Source organism: Lagenorhynchus albirostris, chromosome 1 (assembly GCF_949774975.1).
Source record: "Lagenorhynchus albirostris chromosome 1, mLagAlb1.1, whole genome shotgun sequence".
NCBI classification, from domain to species: Eukaryota; Metazoa; Chordata; class Mammalia; order Artiodactyla; family Delphinidae; genus Lagenorhynchus; species Lagenorhynchus albirostris.
In genome coordinates, this window is record NC_083095.1 from 82141970 (window position 1) to 82154026 (window position 12057).

Sequence of the window (12057 nt, forward strand, 5' to 3'; positions counted from 1 at the left end):
TTGCTTTTGTCACCCTGTGGTCTCTTTATTGTGATAAATTAGAGTACTAACTTTGTTCGTGGTGTGCAAGGCTTGATACAGTAAGGTCCAGTAAGTTAAGTATTATTTCATTTCTTACCCTTCTCCTGCTTATGCCTGCCATCTTCTTTTGAACTTAATATTCGTCCTTAAACATGACATACTTGTGTCATGCTCCCTCCATGGAGCGTCCTTTGCCTTTTTCTACCTGATATACTGCTGTTCAAAATCCACATCAAATATGAATATTAGTCATTTCCTCTCCTGTACTCCCAATTTGTGTTAATATATCTTTGCCCACTAACTTATGAGCTTCTATAGGGAAGAACCATAACTTTTAAATTTTCTTTATGTGTGAAGCATATAAATAAATGCTTACTGGATAAGTGAATAGTCCTAATGTGGCTATCTTCTAAATATCATCTGCTTCTTTATAGCTTAGAAAGCAAGTAAGTACTTACACTGTGAGGTGCTATATCATAAATTACTTCTATTAAATGCTTCCTTTTTTTATACCCAGTCTCTGTAATAATGTTTAACATTTTGGATGGTAATGTTTAGTTAAAATATACTGTAGAGAACATAGGATGTTTTGTCACTGTAAATATCCCTCTATGGGAAAATATCATAAATTCTCATTGTACTGAACAAATCTTAAGGAATTCTAAGTATCTTCTCTTTTTTGTTGTTGTTCTTTGAGGGTATTTTGGGCTATTTTGTTTTGGTACAGTTGTAGTTAGAAATGGAAAATAGTTATGTTTGCCTCCTGTATATGGATTGCTTTCATATCCTCAAGAAAGTTTTTCCCTCATCTTTTGTATTGTTTCCTGTTGCTACTGTAACAAATCACTACAAACTTAGTGGCTTAAAATAATACAAATTTATTATATTGTAGTCTGAAGGTCAGAAGTCCCAATGGATCTCAATGGGCTAAAATCAAGTTATTCGTAGACCTGCATTCTTCCTGGAAAATCTAGGGAAGAATTCATTTCCCTGCCTTTTCCGGCTTCTAGAAACCCGTATTCTTGTCTCACGACCCTTCTTCCATCTTCAAAGCCAAGTAGTGTAGCATTTTCAACTCTCTGATTCTGACCTCCTCTTCTGCCTCTCTTTTCTACTTTAATTGCTCTTATTTTGGTTTCATTTTCATTTTCTGAATATTACTTAACATATTTCATTCACTTGGAAGTATAATTTTGTGGTGTACTTAAGAGAATGTGATGTAACTCTTCTTAACCAGCATTCAGATAACACATTTGTAAGGAATTATCATTTTGATAAATCTGTAAATTATAGGACCTAAAAACCTATTGCAGAGCAACTTTGCCCTAGGGATTAAATGTTCTTAATCTCAGGTTTGTGAACCTCTTGGAGGGGAGTGTGAATCCCCAGAATTGTGTTCAAATGTAAGTTTTTAGCCATATATGTATTTTCTTCATAGGAGGTAGATAACTGTGCTTTAATCACAGTTTCAGTAGCATCTAAAATACCTTTCCTTTGTTTTCCTTCCCTTTTCTCTCTGTTCTTCTTTCTTCTCTCTATATATAGACACACACTGTATATATACTACATCTTCTTAATCCAGTCATATGTTGACAGGCACACTTGGGTTGCTTCTGTGTCTTGGCTATTGTAAACAGTGCTGCTATGAACATTGGGCTGCATGTATCTTTTCGAATAAGTGTTTTCATTTTTTCCAGGTATATACCCAGGAGTGGAATTGCTGGATTATATGGTAGTTCTATGTTTAGTTTTTTGAGGAACCTCCATACTGTTTTCCATCGTGGCTGCACCAGTTTACATCCCTACCAACAGTATACAAGGGTTCCCTTTTCTCCACATCCTCTTCGACTTTTTAGATAAATTACTGGGAACAAGTGCCTTTCAGCTATTTTAAAGAAGACCAAGAATGAAATCCTGAGTTTTTGACAATAAGAGTACATTGTCATTATATAAACATAGCTGTTGTCTCAGAGACTAATAGATTGCAAACATGATACCCAGAGAGAGTAAAAAATCCTACAAATTCTTAAATTTTAATTCCATGATGGCAAATACTATTTTTCTTTATTTTCCACATTTACTAGAATGGGCATCTATTGTCCACATGATCAGGAAAAAACATTTGTTGTTATTTTAAGTAGGAGACTGATTTCGTTCCTTGCTCATAAGTCATTTTTATCTAAGTAGGGGATTATAATTACAGATTTTAATAATGCTACAAAGCAGAGCATAACAAAGTTTATAAGAGCTGCCACTAATGTCTTTGGGAGTGGTTGCATGTTTTTAGACAGGAGTTACTGTTTTTATTTGGGGAAAGAAGACATTTGAAGGCAAGGAAGTTACGAGATTAAAAGCACAGGTGAAAAGTTTAACCTTGGCAGGAAGGAAGGTCTTTCAAAAAAAACCCCACATTAAACAACTTGAAAATTTTTGTGTTAAGTATTCTAGTCTTAGAGCTTAAAGTTGAAAGCTGAGTTGTTAAATTCTAAACTAATGAAGGCTGTGGTATAGGGAGTACAAATTTATTTACATAAGCTTCTAGAGTACCTTAAAGTTTAAAGGATCGACTTGAATAGTTAAGGGAAGCACTTATATATTTGGTATGGTTGAAAACACGAGATTCAAAAAGCAGTTTATATAAATTATTGGCCAGCTTTAAAACCTCTTTTGTTGTATTAAGGTGAACAATGAATCAGGCAACCTTATTCTTCCAGTAAGGAAATCTTTATTTTATTCAATTTTCCTAAAAGGGCAACACATCTCTTCTAGGTGGTACTTTCATAAAACAGAAAAAAAGAAATTGGAGTGGTGAGGAGAATTATGTTAGGGATACTTTTGTTTAAAACATATTCCTGCACTGTTAAAAGTAACATTCTAAAGTTTCTACAGTATTTTGAGTAAAGCCAAGATATAGTTAAAATGTGTTTTTAATTTATTTAAATTACTTTTAATTTATAAATATTAATTATAAAATAATTTTTGGAGAAACTGAAAAATGAAGGGAAAATATTCTAATATCACCATCATAAAATAACTTTTAAAATTACTAGGGTTTTCGTGTATTTTCTAATACTCTTGCTTAAGCAGTTTTATATTTTAAAAATACAAAATATGCCTAAGAAGCATTATACAAATTGTAAGTGAGAATTAGTAATATTCAAAGATGATAAAATAAGAGTCCATATGCTCTGAAGAGGATAACTGCTGCTGCACTCTGAAGTTAAAATATATACTGAGCTTCTAAATGGGGTTATTTTCCTCCTTGGGTCTCCCCAGTCTTGTAGAATCTAGTATAAAATTCTTAAATTTTCTAATTTACTACATAATTAAGTGAGAAGGAAGAGTCAGGATCCTAGAGTAAAATAAACACTTAAATAATTATGGGGAACTTGAATTTTGGTTTTGACCGAAGTTCTACCTTAATGACTTCGTAACTTCACTGAACTTCAAATGTGCTGAGCTTTACATGCATGAGTTCAATTCACACATATTTAATCTGAGCCTAATATGTCTAAGTTATGTGCCATGTTTCTGGTATATACTTAGACTTAAACTCTTAATAAACCAAATAACCTTCATTTACTATTACTTCTATCCCTCCAAGATGGTTTCCACTGTAATCTTATCCAGCTTCTTCGGATGCATGTCATGTTTATTTATAGTAGAGGTAACTTGTTCCAGCTCCTCCCGGAAGGAGGATTCCAATTTGATATCTATCTCAGCCCAGTTTTTATGCACCCATAACTCCTCTGGTCAGTTCTCTGAACTGAAGATTGGTAAGAATTGGCCCCAGGCAAGAATCAGAGCCTCTAAACAACTGAATAATAAAAAGCTTAGACAGAATAGTCGTCTGTAAATCTAAAGACTTTCAGAACTTCTATACAAAGAATTATTTTGACCCTAGTAATAGAGGATTTTGTTTGACCTTGTAAATTTTATTTTTTCCCAGCTCCTCCCTGACTTTGAATTACCAGTATGACAACTACTTCAATTTTAAATTCTTTGTTGTAGTAATAATTAACTTATAATAACACTTATATAGTGTTTATGTGTCAGGCATTGTTTACGTTTATTAAAGGTAGGTATTGTAACTTTCTCAAGGACATGTAGGTACATTGCTGAGCTAGGATCCAACTTAATAAAGTTTGACTTTAGACTCCTTACCAACAACACAGTGCAGCTTTAAAAGTATACAACTCTCTGGCCGAAGACTTGTATCGAGACTATATGAAGAACTTCTAAAAATCAATAATAAAAGACAGCACAATAAAAAATAAAAGACTGGGACTTCCCTGGCGGTACGGTGGTTAAGACTCTGCACTTCCACTGCAGGGAGCATGGGTTTGATCCCTGGTTGGGGAACTAAGATCCCGTGTGCCACACGGTATGGCAGAGGAAAAAAGACTTAAAAAGAAGGCATATAAATGTGACCAATCAGCATATGAAAAAAATGCACAACATCATGCATCCATCATGGAAAATGGATATAAAAATCACAATGGGTTACCACTTATATACTTACTACAATGAGTAAAGTTTAAAAAACTGAAAACAACAAGTGTTGGCACAGATGAGGAGTAACTGAAACTATCATACATTGTTGATGGGAATGTATAATGATCCAATCACTTTGGAAAACAGTTTGTTAGTTTCTTATATAGGTAAACCTACTACCCTATGACTCATCAATTCCATTCCTAGGTAATTATTAAAGAGAAATGAAAACATACGTCTACAGAAGACTTATACAAGAATGTTTATAACAGCTTTATTCATAATAGCCAACAGCTAGGAACATTTCAAATGCCCATCAACATAAGAAAGAATAAATGAATTGTGATATATTTATTCAGTGAGAGGACTCTGCTTAGTGGTAAAAAAAGAATGAAGTACTAATACAACAGCGTAATGAGTGAAAGAAGTGAGACAAAAAGGGTACAAGTCGTGATTCTATTTGATTCCATTTATGTGAAGGCCCATAACAGGCAAAACTAATGTATATATTAGAAACCGGGGATAGCAGTGTTACCTAGGTTACCTATTTGATGGGAGGGAGGCTTCAGGGAATTTTCTGGAGTTCTGTATCTTGATTATCATGTTGGTTGTACAGATGTGTAATTTGTCAGAATTTGTTGAACTTTATATTTAATATCAATATGCCTTATGTGTAGAGTAAAGTAGAAAAAAAGCAAGGGGTAGATGTCACACAAGCACTCTGACAACAGAAATGACAACTGGCAACTTAACACTTAGAATGTGCAGAGATAATAAGTAGCACATAATTGTTACATTGAACCTCAGTTGATAGTAGTAATAACCAAGACATGTTTAAGTTATATTCAGTGTAATTTTCTAAGAAGTCAGCAAGGTATACCACTTTTAGAAAGGATTTCATTAATAATTATTAAAAGTTTTACAACTAAAATGCTGAGATGTCAGTTATCTAGAACATTAGTATATGAAACATTACTTAGATTTTATGTAAAAAATAGTTGTGGCTAATACTGGGAAATGATTCTAAATGGAATTAGAATATGGTCTCTCTTAAGAATAGTCTGCCAAAAAGAGGGCATGAAAGACCAATTTATCTGATAACTTACTAAAATAAAACATGTTTATATATATTTGTGATTTAGATTCCCAGGTGTTAGAAATAATCAAAAATGTGTCTGAGCTAATAAACATGTTTGTTTCAGCATTTTACTTATATTTCAAATATGTTAGAAACATACAGATGTCACAATTAAATGTGCTAAGATACAGCAGTAATTTGTCCTGATTATATTGTAGGAGGTGGACATATATTAGATAAATGTGATGGCAGACTGTAGTTTGACCGTGTTTGTCTCTGGGATCCTTTGTTACATGTTCCATGGCAATCAGATGTGCTTGAACTACTCAAATGATGAATTGAAATAATCGATCTGTAGTCTTTTATTGTGAGATTGGTCTTCAAAATAAGTTAACCTTTAAGTCAGTTACTCTGTGGTTTTTGATCTTTTTCAATCAGGTTACTGTCTGTGGACTGTCATGGAAGTAGTAAACACTTTAGTTACTACACGTTAATTGATGTGGTCTTTGGTTTCTCAAGCAAGACTGATACCTTGGCTGTTTTTTGTTTATGGAAAAGCTAACTTCTAATCTTTGCATCTATTTTAGTAATAGTTATGCACGAGTGCGAGCTGTGGTGATGACCCGGGATGACTCAAGTGGTGGATGGTTACCACTTGGAGGGAGTGGACTAAGCTGCGTCACTGTCTTCAAAGTCCCTCACCAGGAAGAGAATGGCTGTGCTGACTTTTTTATCCGTGGAGAGCGACTCAGGGACAAAATGGTAATGAATAATGCATCTATTGCTATAATTTTAAAATTCTATAGAATGAATTTTCTGTTTAAAATTATGATTAGTATACTATTATTTATGAAAATTATTTTTGTCCAGGATCAATGATTGTTTCTGTAGCTCTTTTAAAGTTAAAGACAGCAAAATATGCCTGTTTCTTTGCAGCTGGGACTGACGTTAATGTGCATGTGTTAGAGGGGAGCTGCTTTTCTGTTAGGTTTAATGCAAGAACATTCATGAATAGTCCCCCTAGTTATTAACCCAGGTGCACCATCTTCCCCTTCTCCCCACTGTTGCCTAGACTGGAGGTTGGCGCTATAGTCCACAGGCCACATCCAGGCCTGGCATGTGTTTTTGTACAGCCCATGAGTTAAGAATGGTTTTTACATTTTTAAATGACTGGAAAAAATCAAAGAGTAATAATTTTATGAACATGAAAATTATATGAAATTCAAATTTCTATGTCCATAAGTAAAGTTTTATTGGAACATAGCCAAGCTGATCTGTTTACATTTTGTCTCTGGCTGCAGTGACAGAGTTGAGTAGTTGCAACAGAGACTGTAAATATCTGGCCCCTTATAGAAACATTTTGCTGGCCCCTATCCTAGACTCCTGTGTTCTCAGATTGTTTCTCTTCATCCCCTATCAATCTAGGCTCATCATATGACTACCTGGTGGCCATCCTAGGTTTTAACTCTACTATCTTCCACCCAGACAAGTGTTTTCTTACATTCATATATTTAAAAATTGAATCTAACCTTTGATAATGTTAGACGTCTACTCTCTCTTAATTAGTGTAGAAAGCTCTTTCTCTTTTATTTCATTTGTGAGCCAAAAACAAATCATATCTAAAAAGCTGAGTAATGTTAATGTCATTCCTGCATTAAGCAGAGAGCATACAACTTAGAAGCAAAAAGAGAATAAAAGTGCCCAAAATTTCCAAGACTCTTGAACATAACTGTTATTCCCTTTAACTATATATCTGTGGATTAGTTTGTGAGCTCATTCAGCATCTATAGTATTATTTCTATTGAAAATGTGTTTTAAGTGTTGAATAATTCTTTTATACATGAACATTTTATACTACTTTTAATTTTGGTTCTTGGTTTCTGGATATTTTTTACTATTGAATTATTTCAGTAATTTTAAAAGTTGCCTAACTTGTCTGTGCTCCAGTTTCTGTCTCAGTTAACTGGAGAGTTTTCCTAAATCGTCTTGAAAGCCTTCTAACTCTAATTTTTTGTGAGTTTAGGATTTACTACTGTGTATCTCAATTAACCAGAATGTGGTTTTAGGACTAGGAAACCCCATTTGAAGTCAGAAGTATATATGATAAATTTAACATGTCATCTCTAAAAGTTTAAATATTTAAATGTGGTTCTGGCCTTGGATAACATGGTGGCTAACATATACTGATGCTTATTTAAAATATGGCTTGTAGACTTCTAAGAGAGAGCCTATGGTGACCCATCCTGGAGTGTAGTGCTTTTTGTCTGAGCTGTTGATAATTGGCGAGTGTTGGAGAAGAAGTTGTAGATTTTAGAAACTGAATAAAATAGTGACAATCTAAAGCATTTTTTAATAGTAAAGATGGAAAAAGAGAAGAAAGAAGTCAAAGGTGGAGAAAGGGAGGGAAAAAAAAGCTTGCTAGAAAAAGCATAAGAACAAGGAAAAGATGACCTAGATGTGAAAAAGAGGGAAAAAAAATATCAGAGTGAAACAACACAGTCGACCCTACGTATCCATGGATTTCACATCTCTGGATTCAACCAACCACAGATGGAAAATATTTGGAAAAGAAATTACAGAAAGTTCTAAAAAGCAAAACCTGAATTCTCCTTATGCTGCCAACTATTTACATAGCATTTACTTTGTATTAGGTATTATAAATAATTTAGAGATGACTTAAAGTATATGGGAGGGAGGATGTGTGGGTTATATGCAAATACTATGCCATTTTATATAAGGACTTGAGCATCTGCAGATTTTAGTATCAGTGGGGGCTGGGGGGCGGGTCCTGGAACCAATCCCCTGTGGATACCAAGGGACTACTCTATTGGCTATATTGATGAGCATGGACAGTTTACTTGAGGAAAATTAAATAAGGAACCAAATCTGCATCACTAGGAGTGAGGCTGGTCAGAGATAAGCTCAGATTAATGTTTTAGGTGGTTGCTCAGAGTGTGGCTTTGACATAAGCTTAGAGAGAGTAAGCCTGGGATTTGGACATAATACAAACTTATTTCCTAATGTGGGACATAAAAAAGGGCCTTAACTTAATCCTAAGGTGTAGAATCATAATAGACTAACAAGAAAATAGGTTCTTTTGATAGAAGCACTGACCTAGGAATCAAAACGGTTGTTTCACTTAACCATTTCTCCTCGAGGAAGCTTGTTATTTGTGAAACAGGAATGATAAATATACCTCAGTGTAGACATAAAGGAAACATTACTTTCAATTGGAGGATTGTCTTAATTCTTGTAGGGAATAGTTATAATAAAGCATTTTAGGTTATGGGGAAATTGTATGACCAAAGGCAGAGGCAATAATGCATGGCCATAAATTGAAAGTAGCAGTCTTGTGAAGTCTCAAGACAAATGGGACAGTGACATTGAAATAAGCAGGTTAATTGGCCCCTTCTGCTGCATAATACACTTCTAAGATACTTCTGAAGCAATTACAGAATTGAAGTATTATTCTTTTACATTATCACCGCATTTGGGGGTCATTAATGTCCATTTCTATAGATATTTTTATTGATTGGCTTTATTTTAATCCATTTTTCTGGGTTCTAGTAATATAAAACAGGTGTACACTGTGACTGTTGAATCTATAAGTTTATAAAGTTAATGATAGTTTTCTTTAATATCCTTCTTGATGAGTAAACTGAACTTTAATATTGTTCCTATGTAATAGTTAATCATGTAAAAGATAGTGCTACAAACTGTGTTCTCTACCCATTTTGTCTGTGGGTCACATCTTAGAGTCCTCTACCTTGGATGAATTCTAGAAATGAAGTGAGATACCTACCCCTCATACCTCAGGAAAAAACTTGTGTCCTTTAAGAAAGAATGGATAATTAGTAATGAGGTACCTATAGCCACTTGTGTAGCTAATAAAGAAATACTAGATAATATATATATATATTTTTTGCGGTACGCGGGCCTCTCACTGCTGTGGCCTCTCCCACTGCAGAGCACATGCTCCGGACGCGCAGGGCCAGCGGCCATGGCTCACGGGCCCAGCCACTCCACGGCACGTGGGATCCTCCCGGACTGGGCCACGAACCCGTGTCCCCTGCATCGGCAGGCGGACCCTCAACCACTGTGCCACCAGGGAAGCCCTAGATAATATTTTAAAGAGGGCTTATAATAGTCAAAATACTAGTTACAGTAGTGAAGATGAAAGATGGCTTTTCTGAAGAGTGAACGAAGCATTTAGTAGAAGATTTTTCCAGTCTTAGATTTACAAGTACTTGTACTAAAAATGTCTTGTTACACTTCCCAGAGGGTTATATTTCACTCTTTTTTTCTTTTTTCTTTTTTTTTCTTTTCTTTTTTTTTTGATAAGAAAGGGAGCACAAATCAAGAGCAGGCTGATGAGGATTTTTCAAGAAGGTGGTATTTTGTATAATTTGCTCAGTATTCATTCATTCAGAGTGACCTGAAATTATTTCCTCTGATGCTTACCTATAACTTGCTTGTTTTTGTGATACTTACAAAGGTAGAGTTTATTTCCCAAGTTGCTAATCTAAATTAGAGCTTCCCAAGCTATGTGCCATGAATAGGTAAAAGTGGCTGGAGCCTCCAAGTCTCTTTGCCTCTTAACCACTAGGCTCCTTCTCTTTTCTGGTTGCCTTATAATTGTTATTTTTCTGAGTATGCCTGAGAAATAAGTTGGAAAGCACTGCTTTATGTAATTGGCTTTCATACTTTATTGATAATTCAGGAGAAATTGAAAAAACACCAGGCTTTGGTGTTGTAGCCCAAGATAATGAAAGTACTTTCTCCCAGATACTTAGGGATGTATGGAATGGTCTTTGACAAGGATAGCTTCTCAGAACCCCTTTTCTTGATATGTATGAGTTGTATCATCCATTTCCTTCTAAATCTTTATAGCTTTGATTTCTCCCTTTAATTCTTTAATATAAATTAGTGTTATCTTGGATCACATTTTTTTAAATGCTAACTAAAACTTAACTGTTAATTTGTATAAATAATCTTTACTGTAGTGCTTCAGATCTCCATGATAGAAACTTTCTCTTTTGCATTCATTTTTCTGTAGTGGCTCTTCTCTATTGGTGTGACATTGCTATTTTATAAGCAAACATTTTGTCATCTTACCATATGTATATGTTAAATTATTTGATCATTTTTAGTTGAATTGTATGTGATAGGAAAATCTAAAATACTGAACTATAATACACTTTTAAAGTCTTTATAAGTACCTGAATAAACTTTCAATAATGATATTAAATTTTTGCTAAAATATTTACTACTAAACAAAGTTTTTAATAACTGTGGGGATCTAAATTAGCCATTCTTAAGCTTTTATTGTAGGACAATAAAATACTGTAAATTTACTAATCAATGTTATTGTGCTTTTTAAAGCATATTGTGTGCTAAGAGATGACAAAAATCGAGTGGGCTACATAGAAAGATACAGTAAGACTTACAACCACAACCTCTGTACTTAAGATGTTCTGTGGAAAATAGAAAAAGGCACTGTTCAATGTCAAAGCAAACTTATAGCTATCATTATAAACTTAGAGTTTATACTAAGTATAATAATTGAAACAAAGAAAGGAAAAAGCAGGAGATATCAAGTTTAGGAAGTTGCCAAAGAGATTAAGGAATTGTTGTTTTGGATTAATAAGTAATTAGGTTGTGGATAAAAGTGGTTTATAAAAATTAAAATGCCTATGAGATAATAGTTCTGTTGTTTAAAAAGATACATTTCTAAAATGGAGTTTCTTTACAGTTATTAGAGCCTAAAGCAAAACTTGAGTATTTTTAAAGAAGAAAATAAAATGATTATAGCATAGCAGTAGCTTTATTAAAAATGAGACTCATCCTCCTTTCCACCATGGGAAACCCCAAAAGACCAGGGAAATATCTTTCTGCCTTGGATTGAACTTTATAAAGTACAGAACAATTTTCTGCTTAGCCTTTCCCACTGTGCCTCTGTGAATTATTCTATTGTGAAACATCAGTCCTTCTACAGTACTCTTCCTCCACTAAAAAACCAATTCTGTTAACTGGCATTACCCTTAGGACTCAGCAGCTCTGTCTCTTGAAAGATACTGGTTTTCCTGTTCACCATAATATCACAGAGTTGGGAAATAAGTGGGAGTGGGAATAGAGGTAGTGTCAGCATTTTTGTTGTTCCTTGTTCCCCTCACAGAATGTTACTATATAACCCACATATAGACATTTTTTTACTGATACTCTGTACCATTCAGAACACCATCCTTTAGCTTTTATTTTCATCTACTGATCTTAGCAATTCCTTCTAAATGCCAACTTTTCCACATCTGAGCCTCATCATCATTCTTGGCTACTTTTCTTTGCATGGCCTGACCTTCTGGTCTTCATTTCAGCAGGCTACTTTCCTGGATCTGGTTGTTACCAGAACTTTTCCATTTGAGGAGTTTTACAATTTCCTGTCATTTCTATTTTATTTCCCATCCCTT

General features: G+C 34.3%; 1 protein-coding gene across 1 annotated transcript in view; it reads left to right on the forward strand.

Moving 5' to 3' along the window:
• Positions 1–12057, forward strand: part of SPRED1 (sprouty related EVH1 domain containing 1) — a 119864-nt gene that overhangs the window by 42387 nt on the left and 65420 nt on the right. Inside the window, exon 2 of the mRNA XM_060147016.1 lies at positions 6181–6355. Within this exon, the coding sequence (XP_060002999.1) occupies positions 6181–6355 (175 nt within the window). The remainder of the gene's footprint in view (positions 1–6180; positions 6356–12057) is intronic.